We start from the raw sequence: 24,845 nt of genomic DNA, 5'->3' as shown, positions 1-24,845 counted from the left end.
GCTAGGACAAAGATGTAGGTTCAATAATAAGTGCACTGTGGATGCAGTAAAGAGAATGCAAGCTTGATTTTAATTAAAACTTGAAGCCTGCTAGCTACTAGCTACTAGCTAGCTGCCTATATATTATATATATATATATATAGGAGGAGCTAATATTTAAACAACTCATCAACAAGCTTGAATTGAAGGGTGTGTGTGGAATTGAAGAAAAAATGAGAAAAAGTGGGGGAGTGGTGAGTGGTGAAGTGTGCAAAGTGCATTGCCATGATTTGGCACCCCATGCCTGAGGAGGTGGTTTGTGGCCACCAGCACGTCTGAGTCTGTCTAAGAGAGTAAACAAATCAAGGATGGATGGTTCCACAAGTTTGGGTTTGGATTTGGATTTGGGGTTTCAACCAATTTCAAATCTTATGTACATATATATTCTTATAAAAATATTACTTAGATAATTAATTTTAATTTTTAAAGTGACATCCTGTTTTAATATATTATTATATTAATACGAAATATGTTTCTTTCAACTTAACAGGATTGACAAGACCGTAAGAGTTTCTACAAGACTAGATAAATTGACAGACATACTTATAGAATGAGACTTAAAATATTAAAATGTCCTCACTCACATTACATTAGAAAAAATATAATGCAATGTGGGCGAGTACATTTTAGTCTTTTAACCCTTATCCTGTAAACTTGTCTATCAATTTTTTAGACTGTAATAGTAATAAAATGTTGTAGTTTGACAAAAATGACTGACACCTACAGACACTCCAATGTTGAAATTAATGAGAGTTAAAAGACAGTATGAATCTAACATATAATATAACATATCTGCACGTCTTAAAAGAATAATTTCCGTTAAAGTCATTTTTTTTATAATTTATTTTTTTAAATATATATTTAATAATTTAAATTTATTTATAGTTAATTGCTGACATAAGTTTCTAATGATAGCTTAGATAGTGACTGACATCTCATAACAAATATGATATTTTGTATTTAGATTTTTTCTCATGTTTAAATTTTTATCAAATTTTAATAATAATATATATTAATATAAGCTTTAAAATTAATTGATTACGGGGTTTAAATTATTTAATATAAAGTGTTTTTGAATTTACCCTAATGTATGCCATGCTAATTTTTATTAATAAAATTTGATAAAAAAAATATAAAAATAAAAATATAATAACTATAATGAAAAAATTTAAAATATTATAATAAATTTGTTTTGAAATATAAAATTTAAAAATTGACCATAAAATTTAACCCAAAAACAAAGAGAGAAGGAAATTACCGACATAACATTGAGTTTTCTTCTCTTCTATGCGGCTCCCGTCTGATACGTGCAAAATACAGTCTCTCTCTCTCTCTCTCTCTCTCTCTCTCTAACTTTCCTTGAATTTCTCGAAATTGGAGTACTTGACGAGAACCAGGGGGGACGCTGTTGAAGCCCTTATCGAACTAGAGTCTTTTCTTCACGAACTCTCCATCCATCTCCGTGAAAGAAAAGACCATAACAGGAACAAGGCGATGAGCGAGAGAGGAGGCTCTCCAGGAGGAGAGAGCCTGCCCGTCCGAGCGAAAGCCGCCATTTCAGTGTCGAAACAGTGAAGTTCCAGAAAAACCAGCTCCGTCCAAAGCAAAGATCTCTTTTTTTTAGGTTTTTTTTCTTTCCGCCAATGGCGCTTTCGAACAAGGAGATGGATTCCAGCAAGTACGTGAGGTATACGCCGGAGCAAGTGGAGGCCTTGGAGAGAGTCTACGCGGAATGCCCTAAGCCCAGTTCTATGAGGAGGCAACAGCTCGTTAGGGAATGCGCCGTTCTCTCCAACATTGACACTAAGCAGATTAAAGTCTGGTTTCAGAATCGCAGGTTTATAAACTCCTCTGATTTTGCCTTTATCTATCTATTTTAGACATGTAATTTGCACATTCTGTACTTCGGTTTGTGAACGGAAATTTTTATCTTATGCTTTCCCTTTTCTCCTTTCTCTTTTCTCTTGCATGTAGCTTGATCTAGGTTTGATGAAAATGAGGAATGAGAGATTGGTCTGGTGGATTTGGTCATCTTGTGTTTGTTTGTGCGAATGCTGAATTAGAAATCCGAAGATTTGTGGATGGGGTTTTTAGCATTACCTTTTATCATTTCTTTTTTGTATTAATGTTTAGATGAGATTTGAGGCGGAAGAAAATGAGGGATGAGATGTTGATTTGCTTGGTTTGTTCTTGTTTTTGGTAAAGTTTCTCACTGTTCACGGTCACTCAATCTTTTCCTATTTTTGGTTATTATTATGAGATATGGGCTTTACTTGAATTATTCTTCATTTTCCTTCAAAAGTGGTTTCCAGTTTGTTGGTTGAACTTCTAGTCTTTAGTCACTTTCATTGTAGACAAACTGGGTTCTTACAGAAGCAAAATTGCTTTCTTATGTTGTCATATACATCTTCAACTGCTTAGTCTGAGTAGTGTTTTGTCATGTTCTATAACGCTTTTTACTTGACCATTTCAGTTTGATAACTCCGAAGTTTCAGTTGGCAGTGGCAGTCTTATTGTGCCATTTAACTTTGTGTGGTTTTTCATCCATTCCTCTTGATTTCTGATGAGAACAAAGAACAAATTTGTTTTGTTTTGTTTTTTTTTTTTTTTATTTCTCTGGAAGTGCTCAGTCTTTAAATTGGCTTATGTCAATGTTAAGTGATTCTTGAAAGTGTTAAATGAAATGAAAAGATAATGACCAAAAAGTGTGTCCAAAGCATGAGGCTCCCCGTTTTGGAAGGATCACATTTGTACTTAACATTCCCCTTGCTTTCTTGCAAAATTGTTGTTTCCCTAACTCAAACTCATGACTTTCTAGTCTCAAAGTAGCAACCTTACTGTTGCTACCAAGGCTTGCCCTCAAAATAAAAAGATGATGACCATTAACCACTAATCAATTTGCTTTTGATCAACATTACTTGTTTTCTCTTTGTTTTGGTTTGGATTTCTTGGTTTACTTTTTGAGTGTACAATTTTCTCTTTAGATGTTTTTTATTGGCATATGTGGTTGCATGGATGTGAAACTAAGGCCCTATTCTCTTTGATGTTTTCAGGCTATTTTCAATTTTTCAAAACAATGAAAATGTGTTTACTTTCATATTTTCAAAAACGCATTTTCGAAAATATAAAAATTTTTTGTAAAGAAAACTCAAAACAACAAAAAGTCGTTTTGACTGTTTTAATTCAAAATTTTCAAAACGAGGAAAACAACAAAGACTACTCTCCTCTTCTCTCTCCAAGATGCAGATGCAACTCCTCTCTTCTCTTCCTTCTCTTTTTCTTCTCTCTTTTTTCTTCTCTTCTCTTCAAGGCTCAACCTTCGACCGCACCCGCCACTTCCATCATTGTCGTGAGCCGCGGTCGACCACCCCTCGTCATTCAACCGCCCATTGTCTTCTATCATTGACGTTGTTCGCTCCCCTTGCATTACGACCAGCAACCCAGATCTTCTTCCTTTGACTGCTAAACGACTATCGTCATCCACCTCCAGCCACTGCTGCCGTTCGAATTGCGGCCTCGCCTTGCCTCGCCTTCACTGGTTGTTTCTTCTTCCCCTTCGCTGTTCGTCTTTGATTCTCATCTGGGCCAACCATCGACAACCCACCTTGTGCCGATTGCCTCTTCGACCACGAATTGCAAGCTCTTCTTTTCAGGCTCTCCTTACAATAGTTCTTCTTCATGTCGTTCTTCTTTTTGCGATTTCTTCCTCTTGCGGCTCTTCCTCTTCAGGTTTAAGCCTTTGTACTTCTCGAATTAGGTATAGTTTTTTATTTTTGTTTCTAATTTGATGGTTTAATCTGGATATGTGGTGACCCCAAATAGGGTTTTAGATTTGGGGTTTCTAATTAGGGTTTCAATTTTGGAATTGGGATTTAATTTGACAGTTTAATTCCAAAATTAAACTGTTCCAATTTATGGAATAATCAAATTCATTGAATAAAATATTATAAAATAATTTTTCTCAAAATTCCAAAGTAAATGCATTTTCTAGTTTTCTATTTTGAGAAATAGTTTTTCAGAATGACAAAAAGAACTTGTTTTTAGCAATTTCAAAATAAACACTCAAAACACAAAACTGAAAATGAATTCAAAACTTAAAATTGAAAATTGAAACACAAAGAGAACAACCCCTAAGGTTTTTGGTACTTTATGTTACAAATTTGATTAGGAATTGCTTTGCCTTCAAGGATACATGTTTGATTGGGAATAATTCCAAGTTTTAACGTTTGAATTTATCGGCTGCCGACCCTAACTTGGTTAGCATAAGGTGCAATTGATGATGATGGCATCTGAATTTATAGATGGATCTCTGAAAATCAAATTTGAGATAGTGTAATATAGGAAATCACCCCAATCATTCTTTTGTATTTTTCAGATGTCCTAGTAAGTTGAATCATACTCTACATTTGAATAAGTCAAATTTTAATTAGCAAAAATATATATTTTTTATGAATGTTGAAGTTAATTTAGCTTTTTTTCTTGTAGATGCAATTCCAAATGTGATGAAAATGCTCTCTCTTACTATTGTTAGAGTTATGCCCCACAAGCCAATTATATTTTTATGTAATTGATCATACTTTACATTGGGATTCTTTATCTTTAATCAATTATTATTGCAAGGCATTATGTTTTATTTGTCATTGATGGTTGTCATCATTATTTATTGCAATCCATACTTGACAAAATCCATAGATCAAATAGACTTATGGAATATGGTCGTGTATAGAGATGACCATCATGAAACATATTCCTTATAAGCTTTGATCTTAAATGTTCTTAGTCATAGAGTTATTAGGAATGGACACTAATAACTCGGATAGACTAGCACATATGATGCATGCTCAATCAGGAGAATGTCTTGTTTCATGAACATTGGTGTGATGACACTAGTGCATATATGTGGATGCTTATTATAAGAATAAGTACACTGAACTGACCCGCTACAGAATTCCTAATGATTATTGTTTAATGTCGAATTGGAATTCTTGTATTGCAATTGTGCAGATTGATCCTTAAACTCGAGACATCATGGTAGTCTTATATTTGATTGGTTACACCTTGGTGTTTTTTGGGATTCTAATGGAGTTGTTAACAAACTGTCATTAGGCGTGACTTTGTTACATATGAAGGTTTGTGAATGTCGAAATATGATTCGTCACTTATCGTCGAGATGAGAGGATGTCCTATGTATTCCGATGATTTCATGACTGAGGAAATCATTGGCCAAGGTGAGGTGGAAATCAAAAGGTGTTTTGATTTCACCTATCAGGTCATAAATTTGGAATTGATACATAATTATTGAATGATTAGGGTTTCATCATAAAATCATACCCTAAATTCAATTGGGACATAGATCGATGAAAGAATTTTACTGCACGGTAATTGCAATTGAAAATGTCCGTGTTTTTTTCCATCATTGGCTAGGTATTCATGGCATGTTCTAGACATTAACCATGATATGTAGGGTATTAGAATTAATTTGATTAATTCTAAAACTATTAATTAAAGAGTTTAATTAATAAGCCCATGGGATGAGTTTAATTAAACTAATGAGTTGGGCCCTGATGTAACCCAAAATAGAATTGGCCCTACATCTAGTCTAATGATGGACCTAAGGGGTCACACACTTAGGTCAAGCCCATTCCACAATTAAAAATAAGGAGAGAAAGCCGGCCCAATGTGATTAAGGGCCGGACCTAAAGTGTTTAGGGTTTTCTATGGCGTGATTAGGGTTCTTGAACTCTATTTATGTGCCACTTAAGAAGCTGAAAATTGGAGAAGTAATTTCGGATTCTCTAAGCCGTCTAGGGTTGCTAGCACGGCCAAAGACGAAGTGGAAGGATTGATCATGTGGACTGACTTGGAGGAAATTGCGTTTGCGTCTTGACGGATTGAAATTGCACGGAATCGAAGCCGTACACGGTTGCGGTTCCTAACAACTATTGGTACCAGTGTTGATATTATTTGTTTTAGGCATTTAGTTCCGTTGGATGACTTGGTCTGTGGTTGGAATGATTCACCTTTGAGGTTATGCCCAACGCATCCAAATAGTTGTCCAATTTTTTCAGGTAAAAGCTCTTCTACAGCTAGAGCAAAGACTCCAACTTTGATTTGTGTTGCTGTGTAAGAGGATTTGTTATTTTGGATAGAGATGGCTAGAGGTCTAGAATTCATGTAACTGACCCTGCCTAGTGGGATTAAATTTTGTGATTGTTGTTGTTGTAAGAGGATTTGTTGTTTAAAGTTTATTTGTCTTAGAGATGTCTCCAAATTCAGGACTTTCATAAAACCCAGTTACCCAGTGTGCAGGGTTGACAAAGACATAAGGTGGCCTCTGCTTGCTTTCTGAAGTGTCCATGTTATTCGTTACTGTTCTGTCCTGCTTTATGTTTATTTGGGAAAATATACTAACTGCATCCTTGAGGAGTGTTTGTAAGCAGAAGACTTTTGACTTATATTTCACTTGTACTTCTTTGTAGATGTCGTGAAAAGCAGAGGAAGGAAGCATCTCATCTCCAAACAGTAAACAGAAAGCTGACTGCCATGAATAAGCTGCTAATGGAGGAGAATGACCGGTTGCAGAAGCAGGTCTCGCACTTGGTTTATGATAACGGATACATGCGACAGCAGCTGCAGAATGTAACCTCTCCAGCTTTGCCTGTGCTGTTGGTTATGTTTTCTTAAGCCTTCTTTTATGGTTTCCATTTTTCTTTTTATTGATAATAATAATTTTAAGTTTCAAATATTAGCAGTATTTAGTACTACTCTTATGGAACATTATATTCTAATGAATGGTCTTATGATCAAAGCAATCTCACTCCCGCTGCCGGGGGGGGGGGGGGGGGGGGCGCATGATATTCTAGTGAATGGTTTTGTGATCAAAGCAATCTCACTTATGATTACAGGTGTCCACAGCAACCACTGACACTAGCTGTGAGTCTGTTGGCATGAGCGGTCAGCATCAAAAGCAAAACCCAACTCAGCATCCACAGAAAGATGCTAACAGCCCAGCTGGGTAATGTTGTCTCTTAGAGCAACTTAAATATACTTTTCAGGACATCCTTGTTTTTCTTACCCTTGTACCTGATTCTGCTCTCCCTTTCTTGTTACTAGTCTTCTTGCACTAGCTGAGGAGACCCTGACAGCATTCCTTTCCAAGGCTACTGGAACTGCTGTCGAGTGGGTCCAGATGATTGGGATGAAGGTGCATTTTATATCTCTCTTGTTCATTTTTCTAATACTATTTATTTCAGTTTAGTTTCATAGTATAATATTCGGGTTGATTTCTTCACAGCCTGGTCCGGATTCTATTGGAATCGTTGCTGTTTCCCAGAACTGTAGTGGGATAGCAGCACGAGCCTGCGGTCTTGTGAGCCTAGAGCCCACGAAGGTTTTTTTCACTTTCTGGCTTTTGTTCTTTCTGTACTTTAAGTGGTAGATGCAATGTGCTAAGAAAGAAAAATTATTGTTCTGCCATTTAAAATTTCCTAAGTTTTGAGAGGGAGTAGGATTTATCCTGTTCCAGGTTGCTGAAATTCTCAAAAATCGAACTTCTTGGTATCGTGACTGCCGCTGTTTTGATGTATTGAGTGTAATCCCTACAGGAAATGGGGGGACAATAGAGCTCATGTACATGCAGGTTTGTTTTATTTGCATAAAAAATCATGTCTTGTTTCATCTATTATAAAATTTAAAAATCTTTACCTTCTATTTACTCATGCAACTATTTTGAATTTAAAATCCTTTCTTGTCAGACTTTTGCACCAACAACATTGGCAGCGGCTCGTGACTTTTGGACACTTAGATATACTACAAGTTTGGAAGATGGCAGTCTTGTGGTAACCCTCAAATTTAATTTATTATTTTTCTCCTTTTCCCATATTTGAGGTGAAACTAAATGTAGACTTGCACAAGTTAGTTGCTCTTTTGTCATTTTTTTGTTTTTTGTTTTCACAAAATACATCTTGGACCCAAAGCAAGGTCAGCAGTTTTTTCAAGGTGATACTTTTCTTTTTCCTTTCGATTTCTGTAGACAAATGTGTCCATCAGAGTATCAATGCAATTTTCTGTTCAAGTGGATGATACATGTCAGCTTCCCGAAGCGGACAATGGTTCTTGATTAACAATAAAATCGAGATGAAAGAAACTGAGGGGGAGAGAGAGAGAGAGAGAGAGAATGCAGTATTAAGGGAGAGGGAGGAGAGAGAGAGAGAGGAGAGATGGAGATCAAAAGATCCTCAAATATATTCCATATTGGTGGGAGAGAATTCAGCACTATATATAGCTGGATTTCCTAACCTCCCATGTGCTATAACCACCTACATGTGCATGAGAATGTACCTGCTGCTAATGCAACAACTAATTAAGTACAACCTCACAGCTAGCTACTATCATACTGTTTTATTTTACCCCTTTACTATCTCTAATTACAACAAGCTCCCCCTACAGGAGGTTAATACATGACAATACCCCCCCCCCCCCAATCAATATTTTCTTCTCCTCAAGAAGTACTGAGAAGGCTTGCCGCTTGTGGAAACTGATTGAGTAAATCTGGGATGTATTCCCAGGTATTATTATCGGAGTGTAGGCCTGACCATTTGACTAATACTTGAGTAATGGGGGCTCCATGCTTGTAGATCACTCTCTTATCCATAATAGCCCGAGGTTCTTTATGCTGGTCTTCACCTTGTAGAGAATTAGGCAGTGTGGAGCTGACTTGTTGATCGGCCACCGATTTCTTGAGAAGCGAAACATGAAACACCGGGTGAATGTTAGAATTCTCCAAAAGTTGTAGTTTGTAAGCCACACTGCCCACCCTTGCAGTTATGAGGAATGGACCATAGTACTTTGGTTGCAACTTTGAGATAGGTCATTGAGACAGGGATCTCAGATGCCTCGAGTGTAACTTCAAATATACACTTTCCCCTTCTTGAAACTCCCTGTTACTTCTCTTTCTATCCGCGAACTATTTCATTCGGTTCTTTGAATTGGCCAACTCGGTTTTGATCACTTGCAGAGCCTACTGCCTTTGCTGGAGGTAAGTATTTAGGGCTGCCACTGGTGATGTCTCTCCAACTGTTGGAAGTAAGGGTGGTTTGTAACCATAAAGGGCTTCAAAAGGAGACCTTTTGATGGCACTATGGTGGCTGGAATTGTACCACCACTGAGCTGTGGCCAGCCACTTATGCTAGGATTTTGGTTGCAGGAAGCATAGACACCTCAAGTACATTTCTAGACTTTGATTAACCCTTTTCGTTTGCCCATCAAATTCAAGATGGTAGGCGGTTGACATGTTCAGCTTGACCCCCAATAATCACATTAACTCTTTCCAAAGTAGGCTAGTAAAAATCTTATCCTTATTCGAAACTATGGCCTTGGGTGCCCCATGCAATGCCACTATGTTATCCATGAAGATCTTAGCAATTTCTCTGGCAATATAAGGATGAGACAACTCCATGAAGTGGCTGTACTTGGTGAATCGGTCCACAATTACTATAATACAATCCTTCCCTTCTGACCTTGGAAGTCCTTCAATGAAGTCCATGGAGATGCTCTCCCAAGGTCCCCCTGGAATGTCTAATTGCTGTAATAATCCCGGATAAGCCACATTTTCTGTTTTGCACCTCTTGCAAGTGTCACACCCCTTCACAAACTCCATAATATCCTTCTTTAATCCCGACCATTGAAAGAGTTGTCTCACTTTATGATAGGTATTGACAATTCCCGAATGTCCTCCCATAGGTGAATTATGCAAAGCTTCAATCACCTTGTGTTTGAGCTTTATGTCATTTCCCAAAACCATTCTTTCTTGGTACCTGATGATACCATTTACCAAAGTATACCCTGGTTTAGCAGTTGGGTTGACCACTAACTGTTGCAATAGTTCTTTAGCTACCCCGTCTGCTTCATAACTTGCACTAACCTCTTGGCACCAATCTGAAATCACCATAGTTAATGCAACTGCTTGGCCCCCTTTGAAACATTGCGACAAAGCATCTGCTGCCTTGTTCTCTTTCCTTTTTCTATACTGTATAGAATAGTCAAGCCCCATTAATTTTGTCATACCCTTTTGCTGCAAGTGAGTATGCAGCCGTTGTTGTAATAAAAATTTCAGACTTTCATGGTCTGTTTTAATCACAAATGTACCTCCTTCCAAATAGTGGCGCCATTTATCCATAGCCATTAATACAACCAACAATTCCTTCTCATAGATACTTAATCCTAGGTTGCTTAGGTGCCAATGCTTGGCTCAGGAAGGCTAAGGGTCTTCCTTCTTGAACCAAAACAACCCTACTCCACTAGCACATGCATTCGTTTCCAGTATGAAGGGTTTGCTGAAATCCGGCAAACCTAATGTTGGCACATTGCTGACAGCTTCCTTAAGGTCCACAAACGCCTTCTCTGCCTCTTGACTCTAGTGGAACCCATCATTCTTCAATAATTCGGTTAAGGGCCGGCTAATAATACCATAGTTTTTGACAAACTGACGGTAGTAACCAGTTAACCCCAGAAATCCCCGAAGTCCCTTTACATTGGTGGGTCGCGGCTAGTGTAACATAGCTGCCAGCCATTTTGCTAGGATCCATGCTCACCCCTGTTTTAGATATAATGTGGCCCAAGTATTCCACTTGCTCTTGAGCAAAGGCACATTTTGACTCTTTAATATACAATCGATTGAACCTAAGGACCTCAAAGGTGATTTTTTGGTGGTAAATGTGCTGATCAAAGGTAGGGTTCAAATATCCGGTTCATCAAGGACTGAAAAGTAGCTAGGGCATTAGTCAAACCGAGAGGCATTACAAGAAATTCATAATGTTCTTGATGGGTCTTGAAGGCCGTTTTGTGAATATCTTCGGGTTTCATTCAAATTTGATGATAACTCGACCTAAGATCTAATTTGGTAAACATAGTGGCATACTTAAGTTCATCAAGTAGGTTTCTACTATAGGTATTGGAAAATGGTAATGGAGTTTAGTTGACGGTAATCAACACAAAATCTCCATGAACCATCTTTCTTTTTAACAAGCAAAACGGGTGAAGCAAAGAGACTGTTGCTGGGTTGGATGAGCAATTTGCTTAACATATCTTTGATAAGTCGCTCAATCTCAGTTTTCTGTTTAGGGGGGTATCAATATGATCTTAGGCTCACAGGCTTGGCTTGGGGTTTCAGGTTAATCGAGTGATCAAAAGTTCTTTTGGGTGGAAGGGATTGGGGTTCGGCAAATAGGTCCTTATACTCAATCAAAAGTAGATTAAGAGAGTATAGTTCTTGTACCTTTCTTTGGCCGGATGTTTTACTGCTGCCACCACGTGTACCTCTCCTCCTTGTTAAGTGGTTTCTTCGGCACACTCCACTGCATGGAGGGAGAAGAGTTGAGCCACGTTTGGAAATAGACTCCTGAACATTCTTTGTAGCTGCTTACCTGAGATGATCTTACACACTCCCACCTCCGGATTGCCCGTTAGGACCTTTTTGCTGCCATCTTTTTCGAAAGTCACCTCCATTTTATTGAAATCGAAGCTAATTGGACTAACTCCCTTCATCCAATCCACTCCCAACACTACATCACAACCCCCCAACTTGAGCAATCTCAGATCTGTTGAAAAATTTTCTCCAACAGAAGCACTTACAGGACAACTGGCTCATCACCTTGTTGCCATTGGCAACTGTTACTGATAAGGGATGGGAAGGACTTACCTCACACCCAAGCCTTCTTGCCACAGCTTCATCCAAGAAGCTATGGGTACTCCCACTATCTATGAGAACCATGATCGGTTGACTGTTTACTCTTCCTTCCACCTTGATAACCTTACTATTGTTCACCCCTTTTAAGGCATGTAATGAGATCTCCCCTTGATCCTCCCCCTCATTTCCCGATAATTCTTCTCCTTCCTCAATATCCTCGTCTTCTCCTTCAACAATAACAGTTGCCTCTTACACTTATTATCCACGAAATACCTATCCCCACATTTTTAGCATGAACTAGCTACTCGCCTTTGCTCCATCAGCTTACCTCCAACAGAAGGAACAAGGTTGGTGGGAGGTAAGGCCAGGATGCCTCTACTCTAGGATCCTTCTTCTCTTGATGCTGATCTATTTACCGCCTGCCACTCTCCTGTTATCACCCCTCTCGCCTGATTCATCTGTTTTTTTATCATTGCCTCAATAATCATTTCCTATAATCTTACGCTTTCGCAGCCTGTTGTCATGAACCTAAGGTTCATAACGGGGTTGGATTGACAATCGGAAGAATCCGATTGAGTAGAACTTAGAACAGAAAGTTTAGAAGGATATTTGGACAGAAATGAGGGAAGGATGTAGAGAGAAATGAGGGAGAGAAGTAGAGAGAAAATGAGAGAGAATCAGATATTCAATTCAATAATTTTCAGCATACCCTCTTCTCTTATAATGAGCCTTTTTATAGGCCTTAGCTAGCTCCTTAACTAATTTCTAACAGCACCCATGTGCTCCTAACAAACACCCAAATATCTCCTAACAAACTAATATAACTAATTACATTATTGCCCTTCTAATTACCCTTAGGACATGACACCTGCTTCATCGTGTGTGGTTGTATCATCTTCATCATAGGCCTCACCTCATCCCCTAAGCCACTAATGAAGCTCGAAACCTAGGTTTTACGAAAACGGAAACGGAAACGCGAAAACGGCATTTTTTTAAAAAGGTAGGAAACGGAAACACAAGCTAAACTGTAAATTTAAAAAATATAGGGTTTTTTTTATAAATATAATTTTTAATATAAAAAATAAAAAAGATTTAAATATAAATAATAAACATAAATTTTATAATGTATTAAAAATATATATAGAAATATGTATAGAGAGAGAGACACATATATAAAATAATAAATATAACTTCACATATATATATATCTTGCATATATTGTTAACTTATATATATATATATATTAATACATAAATATACATACAGAGAGAGAAAGGAAATCAATTCACCAACATGGGTGTTCTGTATTCTAACTTTGGAACAAGTCACCAATGGAGAGAGAGAACCAATTCAAAGAATAATATCAATCTAACAGCTTTGGAAGAAGAAAGTAATTGCAGCAAGAAATCGAAGAAGAAATTGCTGGAGGAGAAGAAATTGCTGGGCAGCTCGCTGGAAACGCGTTTCTGGCTGGAAACGCGTTTCCAGCCACGTTTATTAAATTCTGAAATGGCCCGAAAGTTTTCAATAATTACACAAATGGCCCGAAAAACATTTCAGGGCCGTTTTTCTCGTTTCCGAAATGGGAAACGGTTCGGAAACGCCGAAATGGCGCCTCCGAGCCGTTTCCGTGCTTCACAGCTCGAAACATAGTACTCCTCAGATAACTGAGGATTGTGCACCATCATCATCGATCTCAGCTCCTCGAATTTCTACTGATAGACTTGGACCGTTCCCTCTTGTTTGAGTTTGTTAAACTCTTCGATTATATCCCTCATGTGTCTCCGAACCTCACACAGAGGTCTTCTACAAACACACTCCAAGGGCTTCCCTCTTTAACTGCGAGCCACTCCTGATACCAAGCATCTCCCATATCATTCAAGTAAGCAGAAGCCATGGTGATATTCTGTTGTTCTGGAATTTGATATAGGGAGAAGACTCGTTCACATCTTCGCGTCCACCACCTCGGATTCTCCCTTTCAAACAATGGAATCTCGAGCTTTAGCATGGGTTAATTCGGGTTGTGTCGATTAACCGGAGTTCCTTGTCTCCTTTCTCTTACATTCTCCCCCACCTGTGTCCGTATCAAACTTGAACTCGATGTTCCCACTGGCCAAGACTCGCACTCTGAGAAAAATGGGCTCCGTTCTTTCTCTTGGGGGAAACTCAGGAGAGAGTCTTATCGGTTGTTGATTGGCAAACATTCGTGCTATGCTCTACTTTGCTCGCGACTCTTCACCCTCCAACGTTCCATTACTTGGTCAATCTGGGAATCGACTCCTACTCCAATAGAGAGTTCGAGCGTTCTCACTCGGTTCTGCATCTTCGCTATTGTCGTCGTCACCTGTTGTAGCTGAGATTCTATTTGTTTCGTTCTTGTTCCGTTGGCCATGGTTATAATTCTTGTGAGTATCGATTGACGCCTAAGAGTGTTGCTCTGATACCAGAATTGTCAGCTTTCCGAAGTGGACAATGGTTCTCGATTAGCAATAAAATCGAGATGAAAGAAACTGAGGGGGAGAGAGAGAGAGAGAGAATGCAGAATTAAGGCAGAGGGATGAGAGAGATAGAGAGAAGGAGATCAAAAGATCCTCAAATATATTCCATATCCGTGGGAGAGAATTCAACACCATATATGGCTGGATTTCCTAACCTCCCATGTGCTGTAACCACCTACATGTGCATGAGAATGTACCTGCTGCTAATGCAGCAACTAATTAAGTACAACTCTCACAGCTAGCTACTATCATACTGTTTTATTTTACCCCTTTACTATCTCTAATTACAGCAAGCTCCCCCTACAGGAGGTTAATACATGACAATACATTCAAATGTGTGGAAATAAATTATGAAATAATAAATTGGTGATAACTGCCTTTTTATGTAAAGGTCACGTCTTTGATGGTTTCTGTTTGAAACTGGCAGATCTGTGAGAGGTCTTTGACTTCTTCTACTGGTGGGCCAGCAGCTCCTCCTGCCTCTTGTTTTGTAAGAGCTGAAAGGCTACCTAGTGGTTACCTAATACGGCCTTGTGAGGGTGGAAGCTCCATTGTTCACATCGTAGATCACGTTGATTTGGATGTAAGTTTGAAACCAAGCAGTGTTCTACAATTTATCTGTACTAGATTTTGGATGTCTTAATTTGCCATATTTCTTGAATCTACCTGTTGTCTGTTTAGGCCTGGAGTGTTCCTGAAGTTCTAAGACCACTCTATGAATCATCCAAATTTCTTGCACAAGGAATGACTATTGCAGTAAGAATTAGATGTTATATGGCAGTTCATAATTTAGTTCTTCGTGCCTTCCATTCTTAATGCTGTGAATCTTTATGCAGGCCTTGAGACACTTACGGCAACTTGCACAGGAAACCAGTGGAGAAATTCAGTACGTTGGGGGCCGCCAACCTGCTGTTTTAAGAACATTTAGTCAGAGATTGTGCAGGTAGGATCCAATCAATTAGTTTTGTCAAATTCTGCCTTGGGACCTGTTAAAATGAATTGAGTTAAACTGGACTCCATTTGCTTAACTTGTCTAAACCAGTCCCCACTGGGTTGGTAAAAGGTCTGATTTCAAGAAACTGCTGCAGTAATTCCCCCCCTCCCCCCAACTCCAGTTTGTTTCTTCCATCTGAAAATCATGGGAATTGTTTCTCAGGGGGTTTAATGATGCTATTAATGGGTTTGCCGATGATGGCTGGTCAATTATGGGTAGTGATGGTGCAGAAGATGTGACCATTTCCATAAACTCTTCTCCAAGCAAATTTCTTGGATCTCAGTTTAACACAGTGTCTGGGCTCCCAAGTTTTGGGGGAGTGTTATGTGCAAAGGCATCAATGCTTCTTCAGGTATTAAAGAACTGAAGTGTCCTTTACTACCCACTTTCCTCGACGGATGTTAATATTTACTAGTTCTCATGTGGTTGTTCAGAATGTTCCCCCTGCTTCAGTTGTTCGCTTCCTGAGGGAGCACCGCTCAGAGTGGGCTGACTTTGGGGTTGATGCTTACTCTGCTGCATGTCTTAAAAATCCCTTTACAGTTCCTTTTGCAAGACCTGGTTGCTTCCCTAGTGGTCAGGTTATATTGCCGCTTGCTCATACTGTTGAAAATGAAGAGGTAACAAGACGCCTACCTGCAACTGTCTAATTTTTACAATTATACTTGCTAGTAATTTAAGGCAACAGTTCTTTTTTTTTTATTATTATTCTTTATCTCTTTCTTAATGTAGTTCCTTGAGGTGGTTCGCCTGGAGGGTCATGCATTCTCTCCTGAAGACATAGCTTTGTCACATGATATGTTCTTATTGCAGGTTGGTCCAGCTGTTTATTGTATTTGTAAGTTTGGGATTGTTTCTGTATATTTTATTATGCTTTTCACTGATTATTTTGTTTTCAAATATATTTTGGCAGCTATGTAGTGGGGTTGATGAGAATGCAGCTGGTGCTTGTGCTCAGCTTGTGTTTGCACCTATTGATGAATCTTTTGCTGATGATGCTCCTTTGTTGCCTTCTGGTTTCCGTGTTATACCATTGGATCCCAAATCAGTTCAGTGACCTCCCTCTACTTAATTGTCATTTAGTAATATCTCCATTAGAGCATAAACCTGTTTGGGATATATATGCCTGGAGCATGAAATTGGAAAGTCCCGGAAAGTAATGCTGTCTATTACATAATACCATGCATTTTGGATGTTGCTCTTTCTCAAAATATTAAGTGTATTGTTCTCTTTGCAAGACAGCTACTCCTATGTGGCATTTTTTAACTGTTGTTTAGCTAGAACTTTATTACATAACTTAAGGAAGGCCCTTGGAGCAAGACCTTGTGGGTTATTTTCATCTTCTAATTGTGATAGTTGTCTGATTTTTTAGGATGGACCTATCGCAAATCTGACCTTGGATTTAGCTTCCACTCTTGAAGTGAGCCCTGGTGGATCACGCCCATCCAGTGAACCTGATTTGAACTGTTATCATAGATCGGTGCTGACTATTGCATTCCAATTCATTTTTGAAGACCACTTTCGGGACAATGTGGCTGCAATGGCTCGCCAGTATGTGCGTAGTGTAATGGGTTCAGTTCAAAGGGTTTCCATGGCTCTTGCTCCCTCCAGACTGAGTTCCCATTTAGGACCAAAACATCTGCCTGGGTCTCCTGAGGCTCTTACTTTGGCCAGGTGGATTTGCAGGAGCTACAGGTATGACTTATCTCATCAATGTTTAATACGCTCATTGCTTTCAAGCCTCCATAAAAAATACATGGTATCAAACAGTTACTTGGTTTTGAATAATAATGAGCCGTGTTTAATTAAATGAGACAGCAATCATCATGTGTAGATTTTTCTGTGAACTTGGATATGCTATCATTGTTTCTATAAATGGACAAGTAGGTGTCACGATCTAATCCTACAGCATCAATAGTTTGCTGGTCAGGTATTAGGTATAGTTCTTGGTTGCATGAGCTGGAGAGTTAACTTCAAGTAGCACTTCTGGGTGAGGACTTGTGGTGTTACAGTGGTATTTGAGCCAACCCAAGATCGCTATTGAGTGGATGCAGGCAAAAATGTGTTTGAAGCTGACCTGGATTAGACTGAAATATGAGATTTTTGGCTTGGTGAGGATGTGAGGTATAAAAGGAGGAGAGTTTTTACAAACCAGTCCTGCATCAGTAGTTTCTTAGGGAGGTATTGAGTATATTACATGATTCCGTGGATCCCAAGATTTAACTTTAGCTAGCTTTTTACCACTTCTAACACTGCAAACCCTCACCCAAAAGTGCTAGCTGAAGAAACTCCTAGGGTTCATGGAACCAAGTAATATGGCATCATTTCAACCTTTGTTTCGGGAATGGTGCTAGAAGGTTGGATGTCCGTACTGCAAGTTTGCAGGTCTAGGATTTGTTCATTGGAAAAGGAAAGTGTATCTGATTTTTTCTTTCTTTCTTCAACCTCTGATGCTTCTTGCTCACTGCCCAAGTTCTCTCTCAGAGTTCACACAGGGCAAGATCTCCTCCGAGTTGATACCCAAGCCAGTGATGCTGTCTTGAAACAACTTTGGCACCACTCTGATGCAATAATGTGCTGCACTGTGAAATTAAATGTAATTTCTCCTTTTGTATCTCTTACCTAGCAGGATTTGTCAAATTTTCTTTTGCTCTCTATAAAGAAGCTACTATGTGATGTATTTTCAAAATTACTATTGCAGGCATCTGCAGTTTTCACTTTCGCCAACCAGGCGGGGCTTGACATGCTTGAAACTACTCTTCTCGCCCTCCAAGACATAATGCTCGATAAAGTTCTTGATGAAGAGGGCCGAAAGATTCTACTCTCGGAATTCTCCAAGATCATGCAACAGGTACGACTTACATGTGTTCTTGGTTTTAGTTTAATTTGCCAATCAAACATGCCTACCAGTTCTCTCTCTCGTGATCATTAAAAACATCTAACTGTTAATTTCCGTTACAGGGATTTGCTTATTTGCCGGCAGGGGTATGCATATCGAGCATGGGGAGGCCAGTATCGTATGAGCAGGCTGCTGTATGGAAAGTTCTCAATGACGATGATTCAAATCACTGTCTGGCTTTCATGTTCATAAACTGGTCCTTTGTGTAAGGAATCATACTCACTCTCTGTAAGACTTATTAGCTCTAAGTTACATGTTCATCTTTGCTATGTTAAGAACTTAATAGACCCCCAACTAGCTAGATCATGGCAACACCCAGAATCTGTTGAAACTTATATAGTATGTGTGGTTCATTTTAGAGATGTTAAGCTTAATGGGAATGGTTTGAAATGCCTTGGGAAATCAATTGAATGGGCTTTTCAGTGTCGAAATGCCTTGCCACTGCTAGCTTTGTTGGCACTACTTCATAACCTACTGTTGTTGGTTTCTTTTGCTCATTTTCAGATCAGAGAACAGTAGCCAGTGCTCTACTGGCATTAACCATCATGCAATTCTTTTGTTAATTTGCTGAACACAACAAATAGATGTGAGCTCATCTGGGAAACCCAATTTGAAAGAGAAATCTATTTTGAATAGAGATAGGGATAGGGATAAAAGAAAAGAGACAACCCCATCTAAGGAGTTGCCTATAAGTAGGCCTCTCTATTCTGTGTGTCTATATATATATATATATATATAGAGAGAGAGAGAGAGAGATGACTCGATAATCAAAGTCACTATGAGTTATTGACAAATTATTTAGAGATGTAAATATTGAGAGTTTGTAATTCTTTTTACCTGTGCAAAAACTATGGAGTGCATTTATTCTGATATTTGTTGGATTGTAGATGTAGGTCTGTTGAGATTAGATTACCTTAAATTTTCGTGTCCTAAATTTTGTTGTTTTTTGTGCACGTATTTTATTGGATACCTACAAGTAACATGCTAAACCTAATTCCCTTTAATTGTAGCATGGCAGTTACAGTTACAGTTACAGTTGAGTTTTTGCAGTTTGGATCATTTGTGCGAAGCTTTTAATACAAGCCAATGGAGAAATGTAATGGTGAAGACATCCACTCTGCTTGCCTAGTGGTCTTAAAAAGCATTTATTATTTTATAAATCAACTAATTCAACTAAATTTGTCTAATTAGTGGGTATGTCGAGATAGATACCCACTGATTCTTTTTTAGTAGGTCAGATTGCCTTGTGATTTTGACTTAAACAAAAGGGGGGGAGTCAGAAATTAAAAATTTCTGGTTTGTGATTTTGAATTTAACATGAGAGAGAGAGAGAGAGAGAGAGAGAGAGATTGAGTGAGTAAACTCATGTCTATCCCTTTTTATCCAACTAAAGACAGTACCATGACATATATATTCTGTTAATCAATAAAAAGTTTAAGCATATTTTTTTTTTAAAGTTGTTTAATTTTTTTATTATTCTAATTTATAAAATTAAATTTACCAAGTGCCAGCCCATGTTCATTTGCATAACCTCTCAAATGCATTCCTTCTTCAATCTTGCAACTTAGAAGTAACTGTACACATCCTGAGTTTGATTTTCCCTCACCATCTCTAAAAGCAATGAAAAAACTCACCAATAATCAGATCAAACTCAAACCTTGCAAATCCCTTTGGACACACAGCATACCACATTCGGGAACCAAACGACATCTTTTAATTTGTTTTCGTTTTCTAAATAACGAAAACCGTAACCAGAAAGTGAAAAAACAAAGAGCTCTACCAACAAAATCTCTTGTCAATCTCGGAGGAGACTTTTAGTGCTCAGGCAGAGCCTATCAGTAGCGCCTCGCCTCCCATTTGTCCCGGCAAATTCACCATTGAAAGACGAGGATGAAGAGAGCCTGAGCTTATATGCAGAACTATAATCATCATAGGTGTCAAAAAGCCCGAGTCGTTGCCTTGGGGTGCTCATTGATCTTGCCTTTGCCTTGGCAGACTCTGTAGCAGCCATGTAAGTTGGAAAGACTGGAGAGTTTGGCAGAGAACTTTCGTCGCCAATCGGCTTCTGCTTTGCCTGACAAAATGATCTTCTGGGCAGTGTGAATTGGAAGCTCAATTCTTCCCCTGAATCGTGTTTAGATCCAGTTCTCAGTCTCAACATTTCTCTTCTTCTGCAAGAATTGGGTTCTGTCTTTGGCTCAAACTGGTTGCCCCATCTTCCATTTTCATTGTTGGGGATTGGTACTGTTTCCATTTTCTGATCACTTCTCCTCTCCTGGAAAACACAAGTTTGAAGCAGAAAATTCGAAAAGAGAAGCCGAAATGGCAATCAGAGGAGGGCTAAATTTGAAGGCCATTGAAGTGAAGTTACCCTAAGAGAAGCCGAGTATGTCTTCATGCGCTCTCTTTTGCCGATCGCCTCTTGCTTCTGTAACCATAAGGCTTGGATTTCCTCCTTTGCCAGGGCGCTGTAATCGCAGCTTTTATGGCTGTTGCTTCTGAGCTGCAAATGCAATGCAAAACAATTTGAAAAACAAGTCATTTGGAAGCATTAATTGATCCTTCACAAACTTATCACTTTCAACACCAACATCACCACCACCTACACCTACTTTGGTTTTCCTCTCTTCCAACTCCTCTTTCAAGCTGAGGAACTGTTTCCTTCTGCCATTTTTACCACTTTCATCGATGCTCGAATCTCTCTCTTGAAGGAATTGTGGTTTCATCTTCACACTGGTTGGCAAACACTTGAGTTTGGCGATTACTTGACGCCTCACAATCCGGCCTCGCACCATAGCTTGAAGCTTCACCAGTCCCCTTAGTGCCTTGAGCGCTTTCCTTGCCTGTTTCATCCACCCAACAAGAACTATTTCTTAGAAAAGTGTCTTTCTTTCTGTTTAAAACCGGGGACTACAATCAAACTGAGCTTTGAATCACACAAAAATGACTCACAAGATGAGCCCTGTAAGCAGCTTGAATCTTAATGGCAGCCGAATTGCGAGTCCTCTTTTCGTACTCCCGGTAAGATTGAGGAACGCCCGTGAGCTGAACAACCTCGGCTGCAGCCCGGGCAGCAGCCACAGCAGCCTCGGCTGCAGCTGCCGTGGCAATGGCGACAGCCACAGCATTCTTTCTCTGCTCTTCTCTTGCATCATGTATCACTCTCTGTGGTGCTGCAAGTGCGGGATACTGCTTCGGCTTCAGCCCTCCAAAAACCCATCTCCACCTCCTTGATTTCTAAACTTTCCGGAAAAATAAGGAGAGAGAAATGACAGAGATCTTCATTAACAAAAAAATAGTCAAGATCAGCTTACAAGAATGAAAAAAGAAAGTGAAAATCAACCTTTGCACCCTTTGGTTTTGGGTCAGAAACAAAGAGCCTCTTCACCAAACTGAACCAGCTTCTTTTCTTCCCCATTGAGAATTCATCTGTAAAGGGCCTCTTCTTCTACAAACTCATTCTTTGAACACAGCCATTAATAGAGAACTTTCTTGTTCATCCTTTTCTGAATGGCTTTACTTTAGCTTATATAGAGGTCCACATCATACCTGCCAAAAGGTGTTTAAGCCCACAAACATCATGAAAGGACATGAATTCATGAATCTAAACATGATGCATAACCTATCTCATCCATCAATGTTGAGCTGCTTTGAATGGAAAAAAAAAAACTGGGATGGTTTTCAGAGCAATCATAACATTCAAAATGATGAATTTATCCATTGATTATATATATATATATATATCCATACCTCATGGGCTTAACCCAGATTAATTAATTGGGAATTGGAAGTCTTCACCAAATGATGTATGATATGCCTAAAGGGGTCCTGTTTTCACGATCACATTTAGGACTGAGAGTGGAAGTTCCTGTAAAGAGGAAGGGCCTGATCTTTCATTTGTGTGGCTTGTCTCAGAACTCGCTCTGACTTGGGGGAGAGATCTTTTACATCAAGGGGGACCCTTATGCCCTCTTTCTTCGCCAACTGTCGTTTTCACCGTTGCCTCTCTTCATCAGCCTTAAATAAATCACTTCTAATATTGATTTTCATGTAAAAACTCAGTACTTGGTAGTTTTTAGTGCATGAGACTCCTCATTTTATAAGTTCATAGGAGAGTTATATTTATACGCAGTTTTTGCCTAACTACTTTATGCAAAGAAAATATTTTCACAATTATTGAACTCACGAGTTCCGATCACAAAGAAATATCCTTACCGTTGTTGCCAATCCTTGCCATCAATACCATTACAAAATAATTATACAAAAATTTCATGCTAAGTGGTGAAATAATTTTTTATTTTTTTTTATCACCATACTGACAATAATGAGTCGCGTCATTTTGTATAAAATTTTCCTTGCATGTGAGAGGTTTGAGTGTGGGAATTGTTGCATCCCAATTCAAACCACCAAAATCCTTGATGATCCAAGTCAAGAACAGCAGTGCAATCATTAATTTTTCTCCCCACCAAACAACTTCCTGATGTGTCAAGCATAGGAGGACTGGCACCCAAGAAAATTTAGGTAAAATATGGAGTGCTAGAATCTTGGGAATATTGGCTCATAGTCACTGTACATTAATACTAATATCTCATCATGATATATAGGACCCACAAGAGAAGAGGTCCCATTCCCCCTTGCGATAAGCCATGTGAAGCTGTGAACAGCATGCCTGGCTTTTGAATCTGCTCATCTTGTCCAAGCAATTGCTCCTCACAGCACAGCACTTCCATTCCCAATCATGGCCCAGCTCAAAGAAATCCACTAATGCCTACTCTCTCTCTCTCTCTCGCTTGCCCTAGCAACATCAGAGAGAGAGAGAGAAGAAAGCATTAAGTATGGCTTTTTGATTGCTGGGATGTGAAATGGCCTAAGAAAAGCTGCCATTGTACATAAAATAGTGCCTAACATATATTTTATGGTAACTCGGGACCATTTTATCATGGCTCTAAAATTGCTTTTAGTTTTGGGATCAAGTATGCATTTAGGTAATTCTATCGAGAAATATATAATTTTAAAATTTGTTTTAAAACGATCCAACTTTAAGAAACCCTAAATTTCAGAAAAATAGCTATGAGAATTCCCATTTTGTGAGGGATGGGAAGGTCATACTTGTCTCCATGCTTCCTCTTTATATATTACACAAATTTATATAGAAGAAATTATTCAAAATTTAAATTTGTGACATTATTTTCAATTAATGAGAATATTTATAGTCATTATCTTTTGTAAATTTATTGAATACACCTAATAATCCACAAATCACATACTAAATAAGTATACGAAAATCTCAACCCTTTCTTTGATACTAGGATTCTTAGAAAAAAATAATAATAATAACTTATCCGCAGGCATTATTTTACATTTTATTGACAAGAAGGATATAAAATGAGTGTAAATGAATGGAAAATAAACTCAAATAGATGGATGATGACACTTCTTTCAAACTAAAGATAAGGAAGTAGAAGTAAAGGAGCAGAAAGAGCAGCTGCATATGCATGTGATAATAGTTTGAGATCACTGTCACCATAATTGCACACACACCCTTCCATCAACGGCATTGCATTGCTTTCCTTATGCTATCATTGTTCATATCAAAAGTTGTTTCTCTAAAGGTTTCCTTTCCTTAGATTCTGCAACAGATTCCTATAATAAACATCACTTCTTTTATTTCAATGCTGGGTAAAAGGGGGCCATATGGGCTAATGCAAGCTCAAGAGGAAAGAAACTGGCCACCGAATGGCACCTAATCAAGCATGCAGTTTATTCAACCAGCAAGCGACATGATGAATGCTGGTGGTGCCATCCAATGTCGAAGAACCCAGAAAACTGGGAATTGGATGATGAACTGGCCGCTTCGGTTCAAAGTAAAAGACTAGTCGGTTGAACGGCTGAATCGGTTTGGTTCAAGCCGTTATTATTCTTTTGTATTTAATTAAAAAACAATTAAAGTCTATGCAAGAATAGCACTGTACCAAGTTTGTGATATATGTTATAAATAACTCTTTGACGATCTATTACTAATAATATTATCAGCTCATTTATTCTTAAAAACACATTCAATTATATATCAAATTTCACATAACTATCCATAACGCTCAAACTGGGGATGTTTTTATATCCATTTGAACAACTCAGGCTGTCTTGGGCTACCTTAGTGCTTATTTGTTTCTACGTAAGATGAAATATTAGATAGTGTATTTTGTCCTGTCCTGAAGCACCATGCTTCATTGAAGCTCTGACTTAGATAGTGTATTTTGTCCTGTCGTAAAGCACCATGCTTCATTGAAGCTCTGATAATGGTGGCAGAGTGCGAATCCCAGTCAATGTGGAGCTAATGGAACCCACCCCACGCCACAGAGGACGCCAAGAATCACACAAGCATTGAATTGAAGCGCCGTTGCCACAGTTGTAGGCTTTAATTGCTTCGTGCCACTGCCAGGGCATAATCATAGCCTTCCAAGTACAACAACTGCTTGCATCGTCCTTTCTTGTGGTTGATTTTATTTCTTTTGCATCGTCCTGTCTTGTGGTTGTGGTCTCGGTTTTCAATTATTTCTTTGTTTCCTGTTTTTTTATCAGTTATTTTAATTTGATTCAATTTATACGATTTTGAATGTAATTTTTTTAATTATCGATTAATTTAATTTATTAAGTTAATCGATCCATTCAATTCATTTTATTCTCAGTTTAATTTAATTAATTAATAAATTTCAATCAATTTAATAACTA

General features: G+C 38.5%; 2 protein-coding genes across 3 annotated transcripts; one reads left to right on the top strand and one right to left on the bottom strand.

The window, feature by feature from the left end:
* The first annotated feature begins 1,336 nt into the window (after positions 1–1,336).
* On the top strand, positions 1,337–18,716 carry LOC127793108 (homeobox-leucine zipper protein HOX32-like). 2 transcript variants are annotated; one of them, XM_052323892.1, is made up of 18 exons: positions 1,338–1,876; positions 6,519–6,678; positions 6,945–7,054; positions 7,153–7,243; positions 7,334–7,429; positions 7,565–7,678; positions 7,794–7,877; positions 14,651–14,806; positions 14,905–14,979; positions 15,060–15,166; positions 15,380–15,569; positions 15,652–15,837; positions 15,950–16,030; positions 16,131–16,265; positions 16,590–16,912; positions 17,702–17,813; positions 17,919–18,068; positions 18,179–18,716. In XM_052323892.1, the coding sequence occupies exons 1-18, from the start codon at positions 1,683–1,685 to the stop codon at positions 18,323–18,325; spliced, it is 2,511 nt and encodes an 836-aa protein (XP_052179852.1). In that variant the 5' UTR covers positions 1,338–1,682; the 3' UTR covers positions 18,326–18,716. The 2 variants fall into 2 exon arrangements, 1 of the variants encoding a protein (XP_052179852.1); XR_008021270.1 differs by lacking the exon at positions 18,179–18,716 and having other exon boundaries at positions 1,337–1,876; positions 17,691–17,813; positions 17,919–18,067.
* Positions 18,717–19,624: 908 nt separating this feature from the next.
* LOC127792842 (protein IQ-DOMAIN 12) lies at positions 19,625–22,042 on the bottom strand. Its single transcript, XM_052323457.1, has 6 exons — positions 21,867–22,042; positions 21,460–21,665; positions 21,069–21,353; positions 20,729–20,959; positions 20,488–20,619; positions 19,625–20,391 (listed from the first exon to the last, which is right to left on the bottom strand). Exons 2-6 carry the CDS (start codon positions 21,532–21,534, stop codon positions 19,912–19,914), a joined length of 1,203 nt encoding a protein of 400 aa, XP_052179417.1. The 5' UTR covers positions 21,535–21,665; positions 21,867–22,042; the 3' UTR covers positions 19,625–19,911.
* Between the last annotated feature and the right edge of the window lie 2,803 nt (positions 22,043–24,845).

Source organism: Diospyros lotus, unplaced genomic scaffold, assembly GCF_014633365.1.
Source record: "Diospyros lotus cultivar Yz01 unplaced genomic scaffold, ASM1463336v1 superscaf1, whole genome shotgun sequence".
Lineage (NCBI taxonomy): Eukaryota > Viridiplantae > Streptophyta > Magnoliopsida > Ericales > Ebenaceae > Diospyros > Diospyros lotus.
The sequence above is the reverse complement of the archived record's forward strand: the minus strand, read 5'-3'. Positions and strand labels throughout refer to the sequence as shown.

Coding starts and splice junctions, on each gene's coding strand:
- LOC127793108 (XM_052323892.1), top strand. CDS start 1,683: ATGGCGCTTTCGAACAAGGAGATGGATTCCAGCAAGTACGTGAGGTAT. Junction 16,031..16,130: donor ATGATATGTTCTTATTGCAG/GTTGGTCCAGCT, acceptor ATATTTTGGCAG/CTATGTAGTGGGGTTGATGA. Junction 16,266..16,589: donor TACCATTGGATCCCAAATCA/GTTCAGTGACCT, acceptor CTGATTTTTTAG/GATGGACCTATCGCAAATCT.
- LOC127792842 (XM_052323457.1), bottom strand. CDS start 21,534: ATGGGGAAGAAAAGAAGCTGGTTCAGTTTGGTGAAGAGGCTCTTTGTT. Junction 20,960..21,068: donor CTGCTTACAGGGCTCATCTT/GTGAGTCATTTT, acceptor TGGATGAAACAG/GCAAGGAAAGCGCTCAAGGC. Junction 20,392..20,487: donor CATACTCGGCTTCTCTTAGG/GTAACTTCACTT, acceptor TGTGTTTTCCAG/GAGAGGAGAAGTGATCAGAA.